Source organism: Paralichthys olivaceus, chromosome 19, assembly GCF_024713975.1.
Source record: "Paralichthys olivaceus isolate ysfri-2021 chromosome 19, ASM2471397v2, whole genome shotgun sequence".
In the NCBI taxonomy this organism is placed as follows: domain Eukaryota; kingdom Metazoa; phylum Chordata; class Actinopteri; order Pleuronectiformes; family Paralichthyidae; genus Paralichthys; species Paralichthys olivaceus.
The window spans coordinates 13277044-13302971 of NC_091111.1; the positions used below are offsets into that span (position 1 = coordinate 13277044).

The 25928-nt window shown below is 42.5% G+C and overlaps 3 protein-coding genes across 5 annotated transcripts in view; 2 read left to right on the forward strand and 1 right to left on the reverse strand.

Annotated features, from left to right (window-relative positions):
- Positions 1–9756, forward strand: part of akap12b (A kinase (PRKA) anchor protein 12b) — a 40273-nt gene extending 30517 nt beyond the window's left edge. For both annotated transcript variants that reach the window (XM_020097568.2, XM_020097569.2), the window contains 2 exons: positions 1893–6026; positions 7435–9756. In XM_020097568.2, coding sequence (XP_019953127.2) covers positions 1893–6022 — 4130 coding nt within the window. In that variant the 3' untranslated portion in view covers positions 6023–6026; positions 7435–9756. The remainder of the gene's footprint in view (positions 1–1892; positions 6027–7434) is intronic.
- Positions 9757–10075: 319 nt separating this feature from the next.
- zbtb2b (zinc finger and BTB domain containing 2b) lies at positions 10076–20860 on the reverse strand. The gene is made up of 3 exons (XM_020097678.2): positions 18037–20860; positions 14814–14994; positions 10076–14402 (listed from the first exon to the last, which is right to left on the reverse strand). Exons 2-3 carry the CDS (start codon positions 14984–14986, stop codon positions 12986–12988), a joined length of 1590 nt encoding a protein of 529 aa, XP_019953237.1. The 5' UTR covers positions 14987–14994; positions 18037–20860; the 3' UTR covers positions 10076–12985.
- A 557-nt stretch (positions 20861–21417) lies between these two features.
- Positions 21418–24893, forward strand: armt1 (acidic residue methyltransferase 1). 2 transcript variants are annotated; one of them, XM_020097826.2, is made up of 5 exons: positions 21418–21724; positions 22007–22112; positions 22198–22439; positions 22961–23126; positions 23309–24893. In XM_020097826.2, the coding sequence occupies exons 1-5, from the start codon at positions 21666–21668 to the stop codon at positions 24089–24091; spliced, it is 1356 nt and encodes a 451-aa protein (XP_019953385.2). In that variant the 5' UTR covers positions 21418–21665; the 3' UTR covers positions 24092–24893. The 2 variants fall into 2 exon arrangements, with proteins under 2 accessions (XP_019953385.2, XP_069371238.1); XM_069515137.1 differs by lacking the exon at positions 22007–22112 and having other exon boundaries at positions 21421–21724.
- Positions 24894–25928: the final 1035 nt, after the last annotated feature.

Here is a 25928-nt window from a genome sequence, read left to right on the forward strand (position 1 = left end):
CTGCTTTTCCAAGTTTACACCAGTTTTTGGTAAAAGATGACAAACTCCAAACTGCAGCGTGTCTTGATAATAGGAAAGTCGACCACCCCCCTTTCTTTTATTGTCGGAGGCCAGAGTGGGTTAGAAGGGCTATTGTGTTTGCATGAGTGTGTGCCTTGGGAAGGGGGTGGGTCCACATCCATCCTGCTGTGGTGGAATTTGGGTCAAGGGGATTGGGACTTATTTTAAGGAGGGGTTGCAGGGGCCTGTATTGTTTGGCTTAAATCCTATATGGGCGCAGACGAGACACCGTAACCCAAAAGAAACAAATAAACATTCTTTAAATCCCTGGAATTTCATGTGTGGAGAATCCTAAAATTGTTTTCCCCTAAACATGGAGTGAGAGGCATAGCTCACATTTCTTAAATCTAAATATACATACAAAACATGGGCGTGCCCTTGTGAGTGACATTAACATATGAAAGAACTTTTCTTTATCCATTGCACACATATAGCACAGAATGCTGCTGCAGTGTTTGGCAACATGTTAGTTCCATTGGTCAAGTGAACTTACAAAAAAACTTTTTTTATCATAACCTGAAGAATTCTGGGAATGTCATGCAACTGATTGAGGCTTTGTGTCTGTAATTAGGGAAAAGGATGTGGACACTTGTGGCGCAGTTTTGCATTTTTGTGTGTGAGACAAGAACATGTCTTTATTTACAAGTTGAATCTGCCAGGGCAAGAATAGGAGGTAGTTCCCACAGTGTGCATGGTGGTTTTCAAGAGAGCATCTTTGTGTTCCCCCGTGTGTGTAATCAGATAAGCTGATATGTAGTCATTTAAAGACCTGTGGAATTTGTTTTGAGAGTTTCAGATGTGAGGTTCCCAGACTTCTAGTGAGAAGTGAGTAAAAAAAAGGAAAGGAGAAAAGTGTCAGGCACTGACAGGTCATCATCCCCTGAGGCCTCCTCCTGTCAAAACACAGATAGACGTTGCATCGTATGTGAATGTGTGGGTTGTGTGTGTGCTAACATGCCATTTGTATGGAACAATTCTTGTGTTATTTGTGTGACGAACCAAGGCGTCGCTCACAGTAGTGGAGTTAGATAAGTGTTTCAGTTTGACCATCAAAAGGACCCAGAAGTGGGCCACATGATTCAACATTATGAAATGTTCTGCACACATTGTGTATTTGAATTATTTGAATAACAGCCTTACTGTCATTGTGCAAGATTTTTGTGTGAGTCTCCCTTTGGACGAGTGCTGTTTATGCCAATGCCAAAACTCTGATTGCAATTAAGTGGTCATATGCTTGATAAAATCATGTCAGAGGGTCGGAATCTCAGCAAATACTTTCTGTACAACATCTTTGATTGTCTGCAGATGGCAAGGAGGCTATCATCAGTGATATACCAAAAAAAAAATCCCATTTGTTTGAAATGTAGTTTCCCCCCAGAGTAATGACAGAGATTTTATTAAACACAGATTTCTTGGCTAATTTGATTTCCTCACATTACCTACATTTGTTAAATTGACTGTTATAAAACCATAGCTGCAGTCAAAGGTTCCTTATATGAATATCATGGGAATATTGTTAGTGATCTTCCTGTAGCAGAGGCAGGAAGTCAATCAATCAAATGTTTTTTAATATTATATTCACAAATCACAATTTGTCTCATATGCGGACCAAGGGGCAACATCTTGTGTCCTTAATCCAGAACAAGAGTAAAGAAAAACTACAGAGAAAAAAAAACATTAACAGGGAAAACAACGTAGACACCTTATAGATTTTATAAAATGTCTGATAGAGATGAAGGCAGCAGCAATGACAAATGAATTGAGGAGGAAATATTGAATGAGAAATCTGATGAGTATCACACCGAACATGCTTTCTTTTTCTGTCGTTTCAGTTGGCCAGCCTGATGCTGTGTCAGTACCTCAAAAGGAGGAGACCTCTGAGACAGTAAACACCTCCCAGGATGAAGTAGTTCCTCAAGTGAATGGTGAGAAAGTGGAGAAAGAATCCCCTGATGCCAATGACATCTCCGCTGTTGAGGAGAAGGCAGGGGAGGAGAAGCCTGATGATGCCACTGAAGTGGGCTTCAAGAAGATCTTCCGCTTTGTAGGCTTTAAGTTCACACTGAAGAAGGACAAGAGTGAGGAGAAAGAACCTGTGAAGCTACTGACGGTCAAAGATAAGGATGGAGAAGAGCTCAGTGGGACCGATGAACCTACAAAGGAGGAGGAGGCTGTTACTGCTGAAGAGAAGAGCACAGCTGAAGAGCAGGAGGCAGAGGCAACTCCCGTGGAGGCTGAACTCACTGAAGATAAAACTGAAACCACTGGCGCCCCAGCTGAAGATGCTGCGAATGGAGATACTGATGAATCAGTCAAGGAGGGAGAGGCCAATCCACTCTCCCAGGAGACCACCCTGACCCTGTCCCCCTTCAGAAAACTCTTCGGTGGAGGCATCTTTTCTAACCTGCGAAAGAAGGCAAGCATCAAGAAGACAAAAGAGGATGAAGACAAGGAGGCAGTTGTTGAAGAGGAAGCAGCAAAATCAGAGGAAACTGTTGCAGCAGAGGAAGACAAGGTGGATGCAGAGCAAGAAAACCAGGAGGCACCAGCAACTCCAGGGGAAGAAAAATCTGAGCCAAAGGAGGAGGCAGCAGTCACTCCAGACTCAGTCAAATCAGAGGCAACCCCAACCTCTGAAGAAACCCCTGCTTCCTCAGTAGCTACTTCTGATGAGACTAAACAAGACGAGGAAAAAGCAGCGGAGGAGAAGGCTCCAGCAGAGGTGACATCTGAGGTTGAACTCCTATCATCACAGGAGAAGGCAAAGCCCCAGGGAAGCCCCTTGAAAAAGCTCTTCACTGGTGCCGGCTTGAAGAAACTGTCAACTAAGAAACAAAAGACCAAGAAAGATACAGAGAGCAAATTGACTGAGTCTGGGGAGCAGGCGGCTGAGCAGCTTCAGTCTTCCACTGAATCAGCAGAGGCTCCTAAAGCCGACAGTGGGCCCTCATCTCCAGAGGAGTCAGGGGAGCATGTCCTTGCCGTGGAGGTGACCCAGAATGAGTCCAACCAAGAGGCTGATGTTGAAGTTGCCTCTGATGGAGAGAAGAAAAAAGAGGGCATCATCGCCTGGTCCTCCTTCAAGAGGTTAGTAACTCCCAAGAAACTTGTGAAAAGGTCTTCTGAGAGTGATGATGAAGCCACAGGGGAGAAACCAGCAAATTCAGCCACACTGTCCTCTTCTGAGAGCGCTCCATTAGCAGATAAGAGTGTTGAGGAGGAGGCCACGGAGGAAAAGCCAACTGAGGAAGAGCCAAAGACTGAAAACACTGAGAAGCTTGTCAGCAGCACTGAAGAGCCCAAAAAGAAAATGGACACCTCTGTCTCCTGGGAGGCCCTCATGTGTATGGGTGGAACCAAAAAGAGGACAAGGAGGACCTCTGATTCTGATGATGAGGAGACCAAGATTGAAGAGGAAGCAGCAGCTGTAGAATCAGTTGCAGAGGAGGAACAGGAGGTCAAACCCGAGGCTGCTCTTGTCACTTTGGCCTCACAAAACACAGAGAGTGAAGGAGAAGGAGAAGTTGTTTCCTCCCCTGAGCCTTTAAGCCCCCCTGAGAGAGAATCTACCTGGGACACACTGAAACGCATGGTTATGTCAAAGAGTAAGCCCAAAGTTGAGGAAAAGCCAGAGGAGAGTGCAAACCAAGTCCAGTCAGACAGTGAAGCACCAAAAGAAGAGTCATCTTTCTCCTTGAGGAAGTTCTTCCCTGGACGCAAGAAGAAGAAGGTTGAAAAGCAGGCCTCCACTGAAGCTGGCGAGGAGGACTCTGACACCCCAGCTGTGGTTCCTCTCTCAGAGTACGATGACCAAGTTGAGGCTAAACAGGAAGTACCAGCTGAAATCCAGATTAAAGTTTCTACCGAAGATAGATCCCCTTCATGGATTCCAGCCTCTGTCGAAGATGCTGATAATAACCACGATCAGCTGAGTGACATCCCAGAGGAGGCAGAGAATGCTGCCACGCCAAAGTCTGTTGACACTGATATTGCAGATGATGAGGACCAGGCTATGCAGACCAATAAAGGTCTAGGTCGTAGGCTGTCCACAGCAGAAATGAAGCCCGTCGCACAGGCTCCAGCTGCAGAAGCCACCCTTGTTCCTCAGGGACCCACATCGGGAAACGCTGAGGAGGTTGTGGCGGGTATTGAGGCCCAAATCAGTGAAATTCCATCCCAGACATCTGTGACTGTTGTAGATGTACCATTAGAGGCAGCTTCTGAAAACACAGAGGATGAACCACCAACTGGGAATGCAGAGGTAACTTCCAATACTATCCTGCAACCACATACTCCTGAAGAGGCAATGTCTATCTGTACTGGCCTGGGCACCAAGGAGATTGCCAAAGTAGCTCTTGAGAAGCCTGCAACGCCCCTCGTTGAGTGCATGGCAGTAGTCCGTGATGCTCTGGGCACAGAGGTGTTGATGGAGGATAAACCAGCAAGTCCAGAGCAAGGCATAGTTGCAGAAGAGACAGTGTTCATAGCCCAAGTTCACCAAGTGGAAACCACTGACCTTGAGCCCGCTGTTGAAAATTCACTGGATGATGTGACAGACATTCAAGCTGCCACTGAGAGCAGAGAACCTGAAATTGAGAAGATTGGAGTCGTCACCACTCTTCTGGAGGAGTCTGTGGTCCTTCAGACCACCACAGTGAGCGAGAACTCTCCAAAAGCTGAAATAGTCAACCCCATTACCCCAACATCTGAGACAGCCATCTGCACCCAGAGCGTAGAAGTCATTGAGCCAACTGTAGAGACCAAGGGAGAGAAAATAGACATGGAGCCACTTGATGTTGCCACTGAAGAAAATGCCCCTATCACAGAGGTAATTCAGGTTGTGGATGAAGAGATATCTTCTACCATGTATTGTACTACAATGACCACCATTACAAAGGAGACTGTAGTCCTATCATGTGAGGAGGCCCCTGTCATCACAGAAACAGTGGTTGGCATCGCCCCGCTCAGTTTGGAGTCTGACCAGGTGGCAAGCTCAGAGGAGGTCCCCATAAAGGAGGAAGACACAGTTGTGGAGACTGTGGAGGCCACTGCCGTTGAGATCCTAGAGCCAGAGAGTCCTGCTGTCAGTGAGCAGGCAACAGAAAAGATAGAAGAAATCCAGGATGAAGTGCAGCAGGCCTGTGAGATTGAGGCTCAGAGCCAGGTAATTGCCCAGACTTTCCTTCAGGATGCCATGGATAAAGTTTCAGAGACCACACCTGAACCCCAAAAGCCTGCCACCACCCCATCACCAGTCCAGGCAACAGCAGGAACAGAGGAAGAGATCATAACTGATAACATTGTCATCACTGACACCCCTGTCGCTGTCGTCTGCGACAAACCAGTACCGAAGTCACCCCCGCAGCTTCATGTTGCCATGGAGGTCATTGACACATTAGCTTTAGAAGTCACAGAGAGCCTTGATGCATCAGTAGAAGAGGAGAAGAAGGAGGCACCAGTGGAAGAGTTAAAGCAAGCTGTGGAGGTTAAAGTAAGTGAAGAAGAAACTGTTGTAGTGGAAGAAGTCGTAGAGGGTGTCGCAGAGGTGGAGAAGGAACAGAGCAAAGAGGAGGAGGTGAAACCACAATCAGAGGAATCAGAGAAGAACAAAGAAACAGAGATCCACATGCCAGTCCAGGTGGTCCTGCAGACAGCACATCTGGTGGAGGAGTCATTGGTGGAAGAAGAGGTGGTGGTAGAGTTTGACAGCAACGGTCCAATGAACGACAGCACTAGCGTAGAACCCACAAGCCCCACAAGCATAAAAAAACTCTCTACACTGTCAGAAGAAGCTCAAGCAACGGCATCAGGAGAGGTCACAGAGGCAGCAGCGGACCAGCCAGAGACAGAGAAAACGACATCAGGGAAGTGCGCAGAGGTGATGGCCCAGGTGATGGAGGTGATTGAGGAGGCCGTGAAGGAGATCGAGCCTGTGTCCACAGAGATCACAGCAACATCATGAGCAGGTGAGATGGACATTTGCATTACAACTTTTTTTATTTTGTTATATATGACCATGTAGATAAACAAAAATCATCTAAATTGAAGTCTTTTATTATTGTAAAAAAAGTGAGGAATGAAAAAATTTAGCTAAATAGCTACTTTCAAAATTCCTATGTTGGCCTATCACACAATCTTCTCAAAATAGCTTTTTTTTAAACATCAATGGGTCCTACTTTTATTAGGGAGAAGGGGAGGGGATTCACCCACTAACCAGATGAAAAAGCTTTTGTCCGGGCTACGAGTAACCAGGGGACCTTTGATATCAAAGCAGGAATGCCGCCATTGACCCGTTCTTTGTAGGCTGGGGTCTAGGCAAGGGAAGCGGTGTGTGAGGGGCAGATGAACTTGTGCTGAAAGACTGATTATGATTCCTCCGCTCCCTCCTGCTGTTTTCCTTCTATCAAAGGCTCAGTATGGAGTCAAGAAACCATGTCGAAGTTCGCATTTGTTAGATTCAATTACAAAGCTTCAAAGACCCAAAGTAGAGTTTGAGCTGTTTTGATTGAATTATATTTTCAGTATGAGTGTTGTGATGTTTTTAGTTACACTTTGTTTGATACGCCCAATTAAGAGGAGGAAGAAATCAGTTGTTCCTATGCTTTTTTGTTTTTTGCACTTTATTCACTCAATTATTCTATAACACAAAACAAAATAACACTGTTCAGAAGGATTTAGCAGCTTAATGGAGGCAATGGTACAGCAAACCACATTAATTAAGTGTGAGATGCATGTTTATTCAAAGAAATAGAAACAAATTTTGTGTAAAAATTATTGTAAAAAAAAGAATGTAATATTTAGATTTAATATTTAAATTGAAATAAAATATCAAAATACAAAGTAACAATTTGCACATAAATTTTTTAAATTTCTTGAAGGTTAATTTAAATAATTATTGAGTCATAGATTATGTTCTCTTTTATGTTCTCTTTTTTTACTGAACTAACATCAGTCTGAACAAGGTTGTTTTTAGCAGTTTATAGGAAAAAAGTGCATCTTGTATTTCCATGACAATGCAATGGGAGCTCAAAATCTTTATTGACATTTATTAAATCAGTACGTTGAATTAATGATTTGATGCTGACAGATCTTCTCTCAATATTATATATGAGCTGAAATCACATGTGCTACTGAATACACAAATTGATGATCTGAATGGTGACAAAAACTAGAGAAAACCATATAAGAAGTCCTATACCCTCCCCTCCCTGTGTAATATCTCTTCATTATATTGAAATACAGATAAACAAATCATGATATTATTTGCTTCCTTATTTGCTTCTGAATGTGATGTAAAGGTCTTGTTTTATCAGGGATGAAATGCTAAAGCTTTTGCTTGTTCCTAATGTCTGCGTCTGTGTTGCTCCACCACAGGTGAAGATACTAGACTGATGCCTGGGAGACGCACTGTCTGGACCAGGAAGTGAGTGATAACAGAGAGAGAGAGAGAGAGAGCGAGAGAGAGGCTGCTCTATGCTGAGACTGGGCCCCGCCCATTCTGTCCAGAGAGACTGAGTGAACAACAGCTCTGCAGTTCTCTCCATCTCCCCTTCCACCCGTACTCTGACCCTATTCTGCAGACCCCTGTCACGACGACGTGACGTCACACCCTCGGCCCCTTCACTCACTCTCTCTCACACACACACACACTCACGCATGTCCCATGCCTCAGAAGCATCTCCATCTGGCTTGTAATCGGTGTGATGTATGTTCAATGTCTCAGTGACTTTCCATTGCCCTTGCTGCATTAGGCAAGAGTCCGCAACCTGGTCTGAGTGTGTCTGTGCATGTGTGTGTGCGCGCGTGTGTTTGTACGTGTATAGTAGCAAGAGTGAGATGGTGTCAGAAGGTGAAGAGACGGAGGATTATTATCTTGTGTATTGTATTTATATCTTGAATATTCTTTCATTCACCCCAAAGTCTTTATTTTTCTTTTTTTGGTCCCTTTTGTTATTGTATGGACAGTGTTGCCTGTTTTTAAAATTCCAACATTAAGCTGTGAAACAGTAGGTTATTCTTTTTAGCAGCATTATGACTGTTGACACAGAGAAACATCTAAAAAAGTAAAATGTACCAAAACGAAACTGTTGCATAAAAGTGACTTGTGCACCGCAGCTTTTTTTTCTGTCATACTCTGAAGATTATTTCAAGCATCTGTAGCATTTATAACTAAACCACGGTACAAGATACTGTGCGCAGAGATGAAAACAGCAGCGCAGAGAGAATGAAGCTATCCACCAGAATTTGCACCATGTGTTTGACTTTTGACACATTCTCTCATCACACTGTGCTCTTCACTCTGCAGCCTAACAAGACACATAGTAAGCTTAGTGTAGATAAGAAAAAAAACAAACCACTGCCTGATTTACTGTGAAATAAATATTGTTACACATTGTTTCATGTAATAATACAATAAAATATGATTATAACACCATTTGGTCATGTGGCAGAGGTATTTGCTAAAGAATGATACGTTTGGGTGTTTTCTTCGACAGAGTCATGCTGGGAAAAAATGTGCATGTAAGAAACGGTTACAAAGCAAATCCTGTTCACTTTGTCAAGTGGTTTTCTGAGTTATTATGTAACATATGTGTCATTGGTGTGTGGTAGTTTAGTTGAGGTTTAACACCTTTCTTTAAGGCTGTATCCATTTCTTCACGGAAATACAGAATGTTGATGCCCTCTGTTGCCTCCAAAAAGTAGTGCACCCTTCAATCTACGTCATTTGTGTTGTTTTGACTTCAACTGTACATGTCAACAAGGGCGATCGAGTATGAAAATGGTCTTTGTTCTGTTCAGTCTTATGTCAGACCTGCTTTATTTCATGTCCCACGACCAAGCGTGATAGCTCAGGTTCACTGAGAACATTAGACTCTGTTGTGGCTTTAGTGAGAGACACATAGACTGCATGGTACCATAAATAACAGCAAATGCTATTTAGTTCCTAATTTAAAAGCCAAATCGAGTTAGGATAAATCAGAGAGTCATGGTCTTTCCATTTCTCACTGGACTAATTCTATTGTTTAGGTTGCATGCAGTTAAAGGCCTAAAGCTCGGCGACAATCCTAATTAATAACTTGAGTTGCAAAGTGGTAAATGTTTTAGGATGGCATCTGAAACATTCCAGTTAAAGCACCAAAACAAACATGTAGCTGTGAGTTTCACTGGTATTCGTTCATTTGCAACCATTGTTGACAAAGTTGCTCGGTGAGTGCTTCTTTATCCATTTTAATTTGGCGACTCATAGTTTATTTAGCTTTATGACCAAACCAGAGCAGCATTGGGAAGCACTGACCCCTGTTAGGTCATCGCTTTCCTTCACTTTGACTCCAGAAGGCGTGACACATTCATGACACATGCTTTATGTAAAAAAGAATTAAACAAGTGATTTAAAAATAACAGTGAACTAAAGGATTTTGTTGCATAATGTAAAGCATTTAGTTGTAGGACACTCGGCCACCGTCAGTTCTGCCTGCTTTTTGTAACACTGTGAAGCTGTTAACATTTGTACAGATTGTATACTTACTGTATGTACTTAAAATCATATTGTTTTAATATTAACTACAATAACCTGCAGACATTTAGCATATTACTCACCTAGCATGGTCTTAATTGCCTTTTATATTTTCCAAGCTGTTAATAGTAAGGATACAGAAACTTGTCTATATTTCAATCAATAAAGGTAGAGAAAATCGGTTTCTGTTTCGTATGAATTTCTGGATCTCATAAAACATTATTAACATTTGGGAAAAAGATTTAACTAATTGGTGACGTGTTATTTTACCCAAAGCATTGAATAAATAAAAAGGTTTTTGACCTTTTGGTTAATTAATGTAATTGCCAACATCTAAAACCCTTCCTGAAGGTAGCCAGAATCCAGGTGAGTGCATAAAGATGTAAATGAAAATAAATTAAATACTACTTTAAATAATATAAATAAAAAGAAGCAAGAATTGTTGATAAATATTAAATCATGAGATGTGATCAGGCAAAGATGAGACAAAAACATACACAATTATAAAAAGATCATGTTTTTATTGTTCTTTCTACACTGAAAAAAAAAGTGTGTTTGTACAGAAAGATTTCTCACATTCCTGAGAACACAGACCGATCACAGTAGATGTCAGATGGGCACAGGGGGTGGGGGGGTTATAGGGGGGGTTTGTGTGCACTCAATATCATGGGTTGGGGTCCTCACTAGTCCAGAAATGATTGATTTGGTTACAGTGGACAGAAAAGAATATTTCACACTCCTCTTCCTGAGATACTGAGATGTTGAAAACACACAAAAGACACAACGCAGTGGTTGAGTAAAATAATTGAGCTCTAAGAAATGAATGTCAGTAGCACAGCATTTGAACAACAATCCTTCCCTGTTAGTTGACATATAACACTTGTAAGATTATGCTCACAGACATTTGTTTTATTGATTTATATTCCGAAGAGAATAGATATATTTCCCCTTCACCTCAGACCTGAGTAGAGCAAAGAAGAACAGCGCCATCTAGCTAAACACTGGACTCATTGCATCAGAGCAACAACTGTTCAATACTTTTCATTGAGGGATTTTTAAGTACAGAGAAAAAAAACTCATAAAAGATTATTTTAAATAGTATCTCATAGTATATGTTCATTGTCACAAAGCCACAGTTTAGGATGAAAGTTCTGTCGGGTGAAAATGGCTCAAAATAAAAAGAGAAAAAATAAAATGCTCATTAAATGTGCTAGGGATGGGCTTTTTATTCTAACATTAAAAGGTAGAAACAATTTAACAAAGGCTATATTTTATAATATTTTCACAGGACACATTCATGTGATTTTGTGTGGTTTGGTTAATCACTCATCTTTGAGGTTATATTCTGAATCAAATTAATAAAAGGTGTCTACTCTAATCCCTGCTGTGTCAGCTAGGATAACGAATTAATTGGATTTTATGTAGAAATTTGGAGGACATGAGTTTTTGGAATCTAATGGATTTAATATATTGGAAAAATCAAAAACAAATCTGCACCATAAGGTGCAATTTTATATTAAATCAAAACAATTCAGTTTTTAATTCATTTATTTCTGAATGAAACAATAATATTGACAGTTTTACAGACCTATGGCCAATAACATTGTGAAATGTGAGTGATAAAATATGTAAGAAGTTCACAGTTAAATTGCAGATTTGCGACATAGAAATCAAAACATATGTTCCTGGTATTATCTCATATCAAAATGATACTGCTGGAGCTTATCACGCTTTACATGTGTAAACGTGACCAATTACGTAACTGCCTCATCCTTTTGCTTGCTTCACATTTATTGGACATGTTTGTAAATATGTTTCACAATTTCCAGTCATCAGTAGTACACAGGAAGTGTTGTCCCAAAGAATAGATGTTGCTGTAAGTTTATAATAAATAACACATTTCATATAACACATGTGTCCAGACAGTCTACCACAGGGAGACGTCACCCTGATCATGGATTTCTCGCAAACATCTGCCTGAGTTTAAATGTCCTCCACGCTGAAACAAACTTCACCATGTTCACCTGCATATTTTCTCCCATCAATGTTTTGTCCTTTAAAATAATATACTAATGTTGCACTACATATCCTATCTGATCTGGGCAAAGATAAAGAACAAATATAAATGTCAGAAGATTTACAATATTATCCATCTACAATACAGAGAAAGTTTCCCTTTGTACAAAATGAATAAGGAGGTTAGCAATTAGTAAAAATTTGGCAATGGGAAAAGAATTATCTTTAAAATATAACTTCTTCTTAAAAGTTTAAACAAAGATAATCAAGCTCAGGTTTCACTCATGCCCATCCCTAATACATACTCTTGTTAAACCAAATGTATTCCTATTTTGAAACCTATTTTTCTACTAATAGATATATACAACTTTGAAATATGTATTCTTTGTAAATATAGCGCTGTATATAAAATTAGAAAAGCATGTCAAATGAACTTAAGGGATTTTTAAGGGATAGACGCAAGCAAATGATAACGCAAATGATATTTACAGGATCACCTCGCACCAAGGTATGTGTGTGGGGTGGTGGAACATGTTTCTTTAAAGTTACACAACATAACAGAAAAAAAAGAAAAGTTGAAATAATCAAGGTTTCTTATGATTTGACCAACATCTGTTGTCTTCCAATTTATATGATGAAATTTGTTTTAATATGTTGCAATCACACAGGAACCATAACAAAACACAGAATAAACAACTAAATGGTTGCGTTGAAGGGTGTGATTAACTTTCATAACATGACAATTTCAAGATGTTTATTCTGCTGAGCCAAAACGTAAATGGAAGTCAAATGTACTTTCCTACATATCGGGCATCAACTCAGATTGTCTCAGGCCTGAATGTTCTGTGTGCTTCGAGCAGGGATTATAATCTATACCGGATGTGCAGAATCAGACGCTAAATACAACCATAGAGAAACAACTGTCCTGTTCAGCTCGAGTGGGTTTGTTAGTAGTTTCCTTTCCTCAAACCTTCCCTCAGCCAACTCATCTCACAACATGCCTTCTCTTCCGGAACTGTCTCAGCTTCCTCTTCCCTTTGTACACCGCGACAGCAACTCGTGGTGAAGGCTGACATGCGAGACTCTAAAACTACAAGAGGAAACATCATCACTTTCATCTCCCTTGTTGGTGTTTAACTTAACATTGGGCCAATTAAATTATTTGCTTTTCTTTATGATGTTGGTTTTAACTCCTGAGAGCTAAAGGCCATTAACTTTAAACATTTTCACACAGGATCAAATAAACAAAAAATCAAAAATAATGAACCCAACAAAAACCAAAACAACTTTAATTATTAGCTCAACAACCTCCAACATACATACCCTGACTAGCTTTAGCTTACTAATAACCATAATTTAGAAAGTGTTAAAAAGGACAGAAACACAGTTTTGGCACTACTCTACAAGGATCTCCTCAGTCTTTATGGATTCTAGCGGGGTGCCAGAGTTGGAAGCATCAGAGCCTTCATCTTTAGACAAATCTTCACGTTGGAGCAGCATTCCTGCGCCTGTGTTTCCCTGAAGTCCCACTAACCCCCCCTGGGTGAAGCACAGGTGCTTGATCACCTCATTGGGGCTGGAGAAGGTGGTTGCACAAATGTTACACTTATAAGGCTTTGATGAGCCCAAGAACATCGCCTCCATCTGGCTGCTGTCGTCTCCTGCTGAGCACAGTTCCATGCTCTGTCGGTCCACCATGGTGTAGGTGTCGGCGCCCTGGTTGAGGCACACGTGGCGGGCTGCCTGGTTGGCGCGGCAGAAGCTCTTGCCACACGCGCTGCATTTGAAGGGCTTTCCCGTGTGGATGTACATGTGTTCGCGCCAGTGGCTCTTCTGGATGAACTTGCGGCCACAGGTGGAGCATTCGTACTTCCGCCGCTTCACCTCCCGGTCCAAGTCTGCGCTCTCCAGGTTGTCGATGTCCGCAATGTCTGACGGAGGGGGTGTGTCTGCCTGAGAATTCAATCCCCCCACCCCCCAGCTGGAAGTGGACACTTCTGCTCGGGGAGAGTCTGAGTTGGTGCCTGAAACAGGCGTTTGCTCGTTGTCACTGATTATCTCGACCGCTGTACTGGCAGCGGAGGCACTTGACCCTGGCTTGCTTCCCTTAAGGATTCCCTCTATCTCTAACATGCTGTGTTCTCCGGACATGACAGGTGAGAGTGTGTTACGGGACTCAGTCAGGGTCTGCTGAACAGCTAGGGTGTGCTGCAGGAGGTGCTCTCTCAGCAAGCTTCTCTGGGTGAATCGGCTCCTGCACATGTGACAGGAATAATGCTTTCTAAAGGAGGCGCTCCTCTTCATGATGCTGGGCTTTACATGAAGGATGGCACTGACCAAGGAACCATCTGCACTCAGCAAGTCGGCTCCCCCTTCCTCAGCCTCAGGCTTAGCGCCACTGGTCGAGGCCTCCATGTCTAGGGGCGAGGAAGCCAGCTTGGATGGCGAGGAGTTGCCGTACGAAGCTGTGACAGCGGGCGGGGACGGAAACTTCCCCTCTGACATGAGCGGATCGACATCTAAGGGAGAGGAGAGCTGCCGTCGAGTGGCAAGTCTGGCTGACAGCGCCACCTGCTGGTCAGAGATCTGGATGCCATAGAGGGAGGTGGAGAGGTTGATGCTTTGCTCGCGTTGTGAATACACTGACTGGCTGGCCTCCTGCAGGAGTGGGTAGGCATGCAGGAATCGGACTCCCTGCTCCAGCCGTGCAGGGTCTATCAGCTGGGGAGCAAGCTTGCCTGTGTACATCAGGTTGAGGAGGTAGCTGAAGATGTCTGGTTGGATGTCAGCAGCCTTTAGGCGCACACAGTCACTGAGAAGCAAACACATTAGAGTTAAATAGTGACAAAAGATTTATAATAAATGATTATTATCATGAATAAATCTGTTTGGATGCACTGAGTTCAGTTGGGAAACAATCTCCCACATTGTCAGGAAATAAACAGATCTGTTTTAACTTTAATGCCTTTATAGACCCTCAGTTTGTCACCACAACCTAATCCACTGATTTGACCAATGACATTAGGTGTGGATTGTAAATCTAAAACGATTTAGATACAATCTAGTGCTAAAAAGTCTCTATGTTTGACAGCAAGAGTTTCATTGTTATTTCTGTGTTATCTGTAGTTTTGGTATCACAAATTCGAGTTGGGTTTTCTTCTATAGTGCTTTTTAACTTGATACTGAGCCTGAGTCTCTAACTGTTGCTACATTCTTCCTGTACCTGTCCTGGTGAATGAAGAGCATCCGGAAGTAGTTGGAGAAGGCAGCGAGGACAGCTTTGTGGGCTTTGAAGAAGACATCTCCTATAGCCACAGTGCAGTCGCACAGGAAGCCAAACTCCCTCTGAGCGTTAAGCTGCTGCAGCAGGATAAGACCATGGTTGGCCAACTCCATTCTTCAACCTGCACAAAGACGCACACACACATGAGCAACAGTGAGTTTCCTGTCTGGAAGGAGACCGGTTTATTGTGACCACAAAGAGTCGGGCTGACAGGGGTGATCTAACGACCTTGTAAAGACGAACAGAACACAATGGAGGAGAATCATTTTGTGACACTATAGACGATTTGTCTAGCTTTAATGTCATAGAAAGTAATACCAATTACTAGTATGGCGACAGAAAACGTTCATTGTATCGTACCAGTGAGCATTTGGACATGTTTTGTTTCTTAATGGTTATTAAGAGTTACAACAACTTCTAGGTTAGGTCATTTTCAACAGGAAAACAGACGAGAGTGAGATATTCTCGTTCTAAATATTATTAAGAGCACATTAGCAAACAGATGATAATCACAGTTTTCAGGCTGCTTCCTGTACAAGCCGCCTCACCACTTTTTTCCTCTTACAACAATTTCCAATATAACTTTCTCATAATTCCTGGGATGGATAAGATGAACACATAGAAATATGATCAGTGATAAATAATAACAATATGAGTAATTGAATAATTTCTCATATTAATTGTCAATGTCAAATTTCTAGAGCACGGTTACGGTGCCAGTGGTGTGGAATGAACCTCTAATGTGTCATTTGTCCCTGTTGCTGTGATATAAATAGACTTCCCCATCAGGGTATTACTGCTGCAGAGGTTGGCCACTAAATGTTAATGAGACACTGAAACATAAAGATATCATTATCTGTGCAGTTCGATGTCCTGATGCACTGAAAACACCACTTTGCGCGACTTGGAACTGATGGAGCCAAAACCCTCCACGTTCTATCTCAGTGCCTAAGAGCTCCACTCTGGAGACCAGTGAAATGGGCGTTGTTGACCTCAAAGGTCAATGAAGGACTACGAGGGCTTCAGGCCATCACATGATCAGGGGTTATGGGTGTCGGCACACATTCCTAAGGCAGAACTGGTTCGAACCCCCTTCCAGTTGAGAAAGGAAACAGCAGGGGTGAATCTCAGCGGGGGCAGTCTGTTTTCTCTGCCGCACACAGGCACAGAAATGTGTAACGACGGAGGATGACGACTTTATTGTCCATTTACCTCCAATAAATCATAATTCAGCAGCTCTGCATTCCTCTGCTGTGTATAAACACAGTCAAAAAGCTCACTACACATGTGTATTCCATCAGCGAGGTCAGAGTGCAAAGATGCTTGTACTACAGGAAAAGGATCATGTGGAACTCAGCAGCACTAAAACACCCAGCAGCCCTGCTCCAGTCATCTACAACTTCAATATATACTCAGATGTCAGTTTATTAGGGACACCTATAGCTACAAATAACACAGCAATAAATCCCACATTCATTATCAAACTTATATTCACATAAATTCAATCTTGGAGGCTGTAGTTAGCAGTGCAGTTGAAATATATTGTGTTACACATAGTATTAGTAATAGTACAATTTTGTCCACCACTAAGGATAAACAAAATGATCACTGAAATTAAGAGTTGATTGATCAACAACTATTTTGATAATATATTATTTTATATTTTCATAAAATAATAGTTTAATTCCTTTTCAAACAAATATTTTCACAATCCTTTCTACAAGGATTAAGTACAGAACAGAGAAGCGAGAAAATAACTGGCAGAGGGATTGATAATACTACTAATAATACTAACTCTGTAAATATTACAAATATCTAAACACAACAGACCTAGATCTCTCTAGTTTTAACAAGAACTGAACATTACAACCTTCTCGATTTACTGAGTGTTAGTTTTATCTGTGTGTCCCTAATAAACTGGCAACTGTGTGTATACTCATCATGTCAGTGCTAAAGACCTGCAGACCCCATAACTCTCCATTACATATTATCCCAAATCTCAAATATTCACATTTAAGCAGCAGCCCCTGAGCTGAACAATTAATCAGTCATCAAAATAGTTTGAAATTAATAGAACTACATTGTCCATGAAAGGCTTCAGTTTAGTGTTACCCCAGAAAACATGATTTGTCTCCTTGTCAGTCACAACATCCAACATGATGACAAATATGTGCTCAAGTGTCACAATTTAGCCAAACACTATTATTTTAATGATAAATATGTTTGTTTAGTGGATCTGTGTTTGGCCGGTAAAGGTTAGCAGACTCATGACATATAAACAGCTCACATTTGAGTTTGATATATTTCCTCTCCACAGAAACCTCTCTGTGGCCAGCAGGGAGGACGGTGGTTTGTCTGATGTGCTGTTTGAATGATAAAAATTTGGTTTTCTATTATCTTTATCCACAGAACGTCCTAATGCTTTGTTTGGGGAAGACACAAACAGATCCTACCTGTGTAAATATTAGTAATATGCAAAGATTAGGTTATTCACATGTGAGCCTGTGATCACTGTTGGTCAATCTTAAAAGTAACGCTACAACTTCTGCTTATATGCTTTTGTACGCAGACTTCTTCGTTCCAATGTAGATCTGATCTTTGAGACAAACACACACATAACACAAAGTATCGATCGGCCACAATCAGCCCAGTTTGAATTCACATGATCCACTAAGTTAGCCACGGCACCACGCGCTGATCAATACTAACTTGTTTGCAAGCGCTAAGCCCCGCCCCTGCATGTAGACACGTGGAACGGTCACTTCCGTAGTGAGACTTTGTGTTATTCAGTTATTCACCATTAAAACCGAATGAGCGCGGAGCGGGACGTAAACACGCTTCGGGAATACGAAGATGCAGCGATGCGAGCAGAGGAAAAACAGCAGTGGAGCGTAAACAGGCGTCTTTTTTTTTTACGGCGCAGGGAGCGCGCCTGCACCGACTGTCGGTTGGTAGTGCTAGCGGGAGAAAACGGAGGGGGCGCGCGCGCACACACACACACACACACACACACACTGAGGGAGAGAGAGAGGCGCGGGGGATGGTCACAATCGCGTTTCCTTTAACTTCCACCGTGACGGTTACAGTTAGCGACAAAAAGCGCACACAAGTAGCCGAATAACGCGAACCAACCGGCGGGTGTGTTCGCTAACGGCGGCCGTACCTCTGCTCTCCGCGGAGATCCGTGGAGCGTCGCCGCCGTGTGTCGGGTTTTGTCACCGGGGACTCGTCCGTCCTCTCTGGGCTCGCAGCAGCAGCTTGTACCGCTCCTCCTCGCGAACGCAGCATTCGTCGGCGGCGGAGAGGGTCGTCCGTCCGTCGGTGTTTTCCGGTTTAGGGGTTTTACGTTACAATCACATGACTGAGGGTAGAAAAAAAAAAAAAAAAAACACCAGCCCAGAAGAAGCAGCCGTTGAGCGGAGGGCGGAGGAGGCAGAGAGAGATCCGCTGCTGCAGCTTCACGACCGCCGGAGAACATTACACACCGAGGCGACATCTTTATTTCTGCTGGAGTTCACTGAGATAACACTTTATCACGATTCTGTCTGTACTCTTCAAAACTTTACGGGAAGGTCACTTCGCTTCCGCGGAGCTGCTGTTTCAAGGACCATTTAACTGCCTCTAGTTCGTTTTAGTCACACGAATATTATATGAAAAACGACATTATTATTATTAAATTACATTTTCCATTTTTTAATAAATCATGAGTAATAAATTAACAACAGACCCGAAAGAGTTGTGTGATATAAAGAAAAAAACTAAATTCAAGTGGAAAACAAACTTAGATAAGAATATGTGTGTATTGCTGTATCAGCTATTATATAGTTTTTTAACCATTTTACTATTATTTGGATATGTTATTCATGCATACCTGTATTCTGATGATTCTTTCAGTACACAAAAAGTGACCACAATGTTAGATAGATAATTAAAAGTGTATACTTGTGCTTTAAATGTAAAACAATATGAAGGACAGGTAAATGATACTTTATATTTGTAGAGTTCATATTTTTCATTTCTTCAGCTTTGATTTATTAACTTTTCAAGCAGCTGTTTAAATGAACGGGGATAATAGCAGAGAGCCGAGTGATGCGAGGAGGAAAACTACAGTACTCAACACCAGTATACAGAAACCTGTGTTCCCCCTCCCACACCACATTCACTAAGACCTGCGCATATTTCCAGTGGTAGACATTATCATAGACCTTCTGTGGGCTGAATAACCTTTAATAACCCAGTCACACCAACAGCAAACATAATTTGTTGTGGTCCATTGCTTTTGTGTGAAAGGTGTTATTACCCCTGCTTGTTACAGTGATTATTTTGTGATTGCAACAAAGGCTTGCCTGTCGAAATACGGGACAACCACAATGAACAGAAATAATTACCAGAAAAGGGGACGAGTGGGGATTTTGGAAATATGAGTTTCACCACATACTGGCTGGATGTGTAGAGGGGCCTTTTTTCACCAATGCACTTTGGAGTCACGTCAATATTTCGTCATCAGATTTTGTCATCAGTGAGTTGTTGGATGTCGACCCAGTGTAAACACAGTTTTTCTTTTTTCTCCTCCCCTAAACCAGTCATTACAGAGATGCATTTCAGCCTTAGGACAGGGGGTCCACAGAAGGGCCAGACTAAAGCCAGTTGTAGCTCTCTGACGATGCTTGTTGGTTGTGTGGGTGGAGAGTGTGTTAAGGGAGAGGAAAGACATGGGAGGGGACGGACAGGGCCTGGGGACCTTTAAGTCTCTGTGCCGTCAACAAACAACTAGACCTGATCCCGTCCTTAACGTTAACTGAAATTACTTAGATAATAAAAGGCGAGAACAAAATGTTTCACAAACAAAACATCGATTGAGACCAGTGGTAGATGGTATAACAGATGATGAGTGATAATGTTCTCACTTCAGAGTAATCCTTCTTTCTTATATCCTCCTCATCTCTCTCTCTGGTTTCACTCTTCTCAGAACAGCTTATTCAAAAGAGATGCAGGCTCGACTTTCACATGACTGCCCAGCCACAAATTTCCATTTAATTGATTTTTCCTGCACCAATGCATATTCAAATCCATCAGCACAAACTGTGTGAGATTGCTGAAAACGTTATAAAAGAAGTGCAGTGAAACTTGCGTCCGATTTGGTTGATCCTGACGTCAGTGCACCACTTCAAGCGACTTCTCACACATGACATATTCAGTCCTTCATTTGAAATGCTATGAGAAAGCTTGCTGCTGCTGCTTGTGCTGCATGAGAGGAGTGTGTGTGTGTGTGGTGAGCTCAAACACCTGTTTAAACAGGGCCTGTAATCGTTAACTGCCGCCCTGTTCGTGGCCTGTTTTGAAACCGGAGTGGTGAGTCATTCCTCGCTCGGTTTTCAGAAAAACAGATCCGGCCGCAGGCTGGGGGCCCCGGCGGGGGGATGGGAGGCCGGTGGTAGATGAACAACCGGAGGTGGACGCAGCTGGACTCCCACTCCCAAGGACCCCACATCCTGACAAAGGCCTGTGTTCCCATAGTGACCGGGGCTGATCTAAGAGAGAGAGAGAGAGAGAGAGAGGAAGGGTATAAACACACCACCAGAATCAACCGGTATGCGTATCTCTCCAGCCCAGTGGCCAAACCGTGGGTGTTGCCAATCAATTGGTCATATTCTTCAAAAGAGGAAGGAGTTGCAGTCCCGGTTCCTCTTCCCCTAAAATGCACCGTAAACTCTGATGCCTGTTATTTTGTCATGGGTCAGGCCTTCTTCACACTGCCCCTGTGTGTCATCATGTTCCCAGGCCTTAAAGGAGTGGAAACAAGTTAGATGATTCAGAATGATCCAGACTGGGGGGTGAAACATTTAAACAAAAAAAGACAGAGTGTACTAAACTTTATAAACCCAGGCAGTGATAAACTTGATTACACAGTTCACACTGTGTGTTTGTACCTCTTTATATACAGTCTATGGTTTGTACTCATGTATATTCGTTTTCAAACAGGGGTCCCAGCCTAAGCAAAGCCAAACAGTTTTGACCCAGATTTGACCCACATACATGGCACTTGGGCGATCCGCTCCTGTTTGCCAGATATGGGCCACATGTGGGCCACAGCACAACCGCAGTGCATGTTTACCAAAAATGGTCTCGGGATATTTTGGCCACATTTGCTATGTTACAGGAGGGCAACTTGAGTCTCACGTCCATTTTATTGGTGCCACAAAGAGGCCAGAAGTGCTGCCTGAAGTGGCCAACACATGCTGTTTGGGGGGAGAAACCATAACACCCCCCCCCCCCGTTTCCCGCCAAAATGCATTATGAGAGTTGGGGGTGGGGGTGAATGAATGTCTCCTTGACGACCGTTGCCCCGGACAACGAGGGATGCTGCAGCGGCGGAGTTGTGCCCCAGCTTCATGCTCCTCAGACGGATTCACTTTGAAGCCTGCGCGTGGACCGCAGAGAGCGTCACAGGGAATCAAACGCGGTGCGGTGCAGCATCTCTGGAATATAATCGCAGGCAGCGACAACACACGCCACATGCCCGACAGTGCAGTTTGCGCATTGACCGCTGGGTGGTAGCACCGCGTCCCGAATGACACCTGAACTCCACCGGGAAGCAGGAAACACTTGTTAAATGTTATTATAAGTGGAATCAGAGGAAACTGAGCTGATGTGATTATTTTACTTTGCTGCGTCACGTCCACGGGAGGAAAAAAAACACAATTTCACGCCGCAGTCACGTCACTTTGCTCCTGTCGTGGAACTCCTGTATCAATAAAGTTTCAATTTGAACCGTCTCCGGCTGCAACAACAATGGCGGCCGACCAGTGTGTTCACGGAGCTCCTCCTTCGCTGTCCGCTAAAGTGGTTGGGTATGTTGACAGCTGGTTTAAACACAACATCACCACGTTAAATAATATGTGTGACAACACTGCTTTATTAAAAGGGCTGTTTAACGTTAGCACTGTCGCGTTTAAACCGACACTAGCATTAGCTCTCTGCTAGCATGCTAACACGTTTGTTGATGTTAGCATGTAGCTTTTTTACTGTCAAAATGCCTGTACAGCAAGAGCTAACTAGCACCATGCTAATTCGCTGCTTAGCTTAAAGAGAGGAGGCTGTGCTTTGTTAACGACTGCTTCCGTTCTCTGCAGGTCATTTGCTTATTTGACCATAAGAGACAGGCTGCCCACCATCCTGACTAAAGTTGTAGACACGATACATCGCAACAAAAACAAGTTCTTTGAAGAATATGGAGAAGTAAGAATGGCGACATCCAGAATTACAGGGTGCATGTCGAAACTTTCCCTTAAACGCATGTGTTTCTGTCTTCGTGTCCACACAGGAGGGCATCCTGGCAGAGAAGCAAACGATCGGTCTTCTGTCCAAGCTGAGGAACGAGCTTCAAACCGACAAGCCAGTGTTGGCATTGACAGACAGCCTGCAGGACGCAGAGTCCTGGAACCAGTACCTGCAGAGACACCAGGGGCCGCAGGGGGACCCGGAGTCCGTCAGCTGGTTCCAGTCTCCATGGCTTTATGTGGAGTGCTACATGTACCGGAGGATACAGGAGGCCCTCTGGCTCAAGTGAGAGGCCTTAACATCTGTTATATGGATCTACTGCTGGTCTATTTACAAAATCAAATGATGTCAGTCCCATTGCACTAGACAGTAATAGTAATATAAGATGATTGGTTATTAAATACTATGTTATAATCTCTATGGACCGTAACTACCAGTCCTTAAACCAAGTTCACATTTTAAATTACTGTCACTTTCTAGTAGTGTTAAAAAATGATCTGAGGGAAATAATCTGAGATTCAAGAACTGCTTTCTCTCTCTCACTTGTCCATAGCTCATTCTTGCAAGCAACTATATACATACAGTATTTTTGTATTTGTTGTCACTTAATACTGAAAATCGATTATTATTCTCATTATTACAATATCCAAGGAATTGCACTAAACACGACAACATTTCTGAAATGATAAAAATGAAAGTGTCGAGTTATTACCCAGCCATAGGAGAAGTAAATTCAGTTTCCATCTCTGTTTATGTTGTGTTGTAGTTCTCCTCCAGTCATGATTTTATTTCTGCTTTTATTGCAGTCCTCCCATCAGTGACTACGATGTCTTCAATGAGGCAAAGACTCAGAGCTATTTTGAGTCGCAGCAGGCAGTAATGGCCTTGTGTACATACTGGGAGAGTGTCAAAAAGAGCATGGAAGAGCTGTCTAAGAATCAGCTGCTTGACAATTTCAACAAACTACTGAAGGTAGGTATCTTAAATACATTCCTAATAAGATAATCCTTTATTAGCCCCCAAATGGGTTAATTTGCTATGATTCACAGAAAATCATACAGAAAAGCATTTGAAAACTGTAGATGTTCTACAGATTATATTATTCAACATGAACTGATTGTTCAACTTTCACGTTTTTTTTTGTCTCTGTCTAGGTTTCTCTGTGGGGAAACAAATGTGACCTGTCCATCTCTGCAGGCCAAAATAACTCACAGAAGACCAGTCCATTAGATTCCCTCAGCAGCCTACAACCATTCATCTTGGTGGACGACTCCAGCATGGTATGGTTGAGTCTTATTTCTGCCCAAAGACCAGGACTGTCAGGAAAAATCACTGCAGGCAGAGTGGACATTGTACTAGACAATGCTGGCTTTGAGTTAGTCACCGACTTGGTCTTAGCAGATTTCCTGGTTTCCTCCGGCCTCGCACGGGAGATCCATTTCCACGGCAAATGTTTCCCGTGGTTTGTCTCTGACGTCACAGCTAAGGATTTTCAGTGGACCATCCAGCAGACCATGGCAGCCAATCACATGTGGATGTCCAAGAGTGGTGTACAGTGGCAGAGCTACATGAAGGAGGGTGTGTGGTCCTACCATGACCATCCTTTCTGGACACAGCCCCATGAGTTCTGCGACATGGCTGCTGATGCTCCTGACTTGTATGCGACCCTGCAGGGGGCAGACCTGGTGCTGTTTAAAGGTGATCTGAACTACAGGAAGCTGACGGGGGACAGGGACTGGAACTACACTGTGGGCTTCAAAACCGCACTCCAAGGTTTTGAGCCCGCGCCACTTTGTAGCCTGAGGACTCTCAAAGCTAACGTCCAGGTCGGTCTGCAGCCAGGCCAAGGGGAAAAGCTCACCTCTCAAGAACCAGACTGGATGACTTGTGGGAAGTACGCTGTCATTCAGTTCCACAGCCCAAAGTCAGAACAGTAAGACTGTACACAGGATGATCTGAGGAAGATCTGGATTCATAAGGACGTTACAGTAAGCAGGAGATACTTTTAAGCCATAAGACCATTAAGTTATAAGAGGTTGTTAGATGGTGTCTCTGTTCCTCATCGTCAGTTAGCACTTCATCATGTTTGATACTGAAATGAACAATTACTTATTTTGAATACACATTTGTACCAATGTAGACTTAAAATGCAAGCACTTTTGGATCTAAATGTTTATCTGAGGTAACAAATTGAGTTAAAAAAAAGAAAAAGCAAATAGCTTCTGTGTTGTATTAGCTCACACTGCAAACTGGTTAATGTAGATGTTGTTACCATTGGCTGAGGTGCAATAGAATAAGCACTGGGTTTTTTAAAATCCTTGTTCTAGAGCAACAATACGAGTTTTTGCATGCTAATTAATGAGTGACGATAAATGTTAAATATAATAATTTTCTCAGGTTGTTGTCCTCAGTGTCATTGATATGCATGCATCAAAACATGCAGACATCTGTTTAAATTCACCCAGATCACAACAACTGATATGTTTTTCTCAGTTTGAAGGTTGGTAGACTGTTATTAGGGCAGTGTAACAATTACAGTAACAAAATGTTCTATTTTTGTGTGTTTATTTTGAACCCAGACCTCAGTATCTTCTCCGATAAAAGAGCATTTCTCTGTGCACGCTGTTATGTCATTCAAATGCTCATCGTCAATTTAGTCATCTCCTCAGTGCTGCTGGGGGGGGGCTCATATCACCTTCATTAACACACTTGATTTAATAAAGAACTGCAATAACTGGTCTTCTTTCCGCACTGTCCTATTTTACAATGAGAAATGGAAAATTTGTTTAACAACAACTATTTTCTTATGAGTAACTCTTTGGCCTCAAAATGTGACTAGAATGGTTTTTCTACTCCGACAGTTTATAAGTCTCATTCAACTTTCATTCAACAGTATATTTTTTCACATCCATATGCAGCTAAATATTGTGAACCGATGGACTTAAAACTCTGCATCTGTACACAGTGAAAACAATATGTTCAGATGGAGTGTGGCTTTTTATACCGACAGTTGTTGTTACCTGTCGACCTTTCATTTAAAGGTCAGGTAGGCTCTGGATCAACAATTGGGAACGTGTATTAAAATCCCGGATGAGCTGGTGAAACTGAACAACTGCTGCTGAGCCTTGTAAATGCGATCTGTCAAGAAAATGAAGGCAATTACTGCAAGAAGCATTTGAGCCATTGAGGTACTTTGCTGTTTCATTTGCCACCCTCCATTTTTATGTGGTCTAATCTAACAGTGTCTTCATGTTACTAAAGGGTGGGTGGGATGCCAAAAAATATATATATCAGCATTAGGGATACTTGTTTTCCACTTGACCTGACATGTCCTCAAAATTGGGCTGTTTACTCTAGAAAGATGTTGCACAAAGGCAGGTAAAATGAAGCCTCTGTGCCAAATTTCCAGCACAAATCAGTGTGTCGGCTAAGAGTAACACAAGAGTGAGTAGATTTTTATTCAAATATCGCAATTGTTTTCTTGAGATTTTCTTTGAATTTTTTATTTTCACATTTTATTTATATTATTTTATTTAGGTATTACAGCTCACTTTTACTTTGATGCCTGGTCCCACACACACAGGACTAATAGCATGCTTGACAATAACAAACCAGAAACTTAAAATGCCATAAACATAACACTGATTCCCGGTCAGACTTTATTTGTATAAATCCTCTGCCCCTTTGCTTCCATTTGTTTATATACACTCTTCTATTTCATCACTGACTCGACCTGATGAAGTAATGATTAACTGGTCCACATTGTGATTCCTC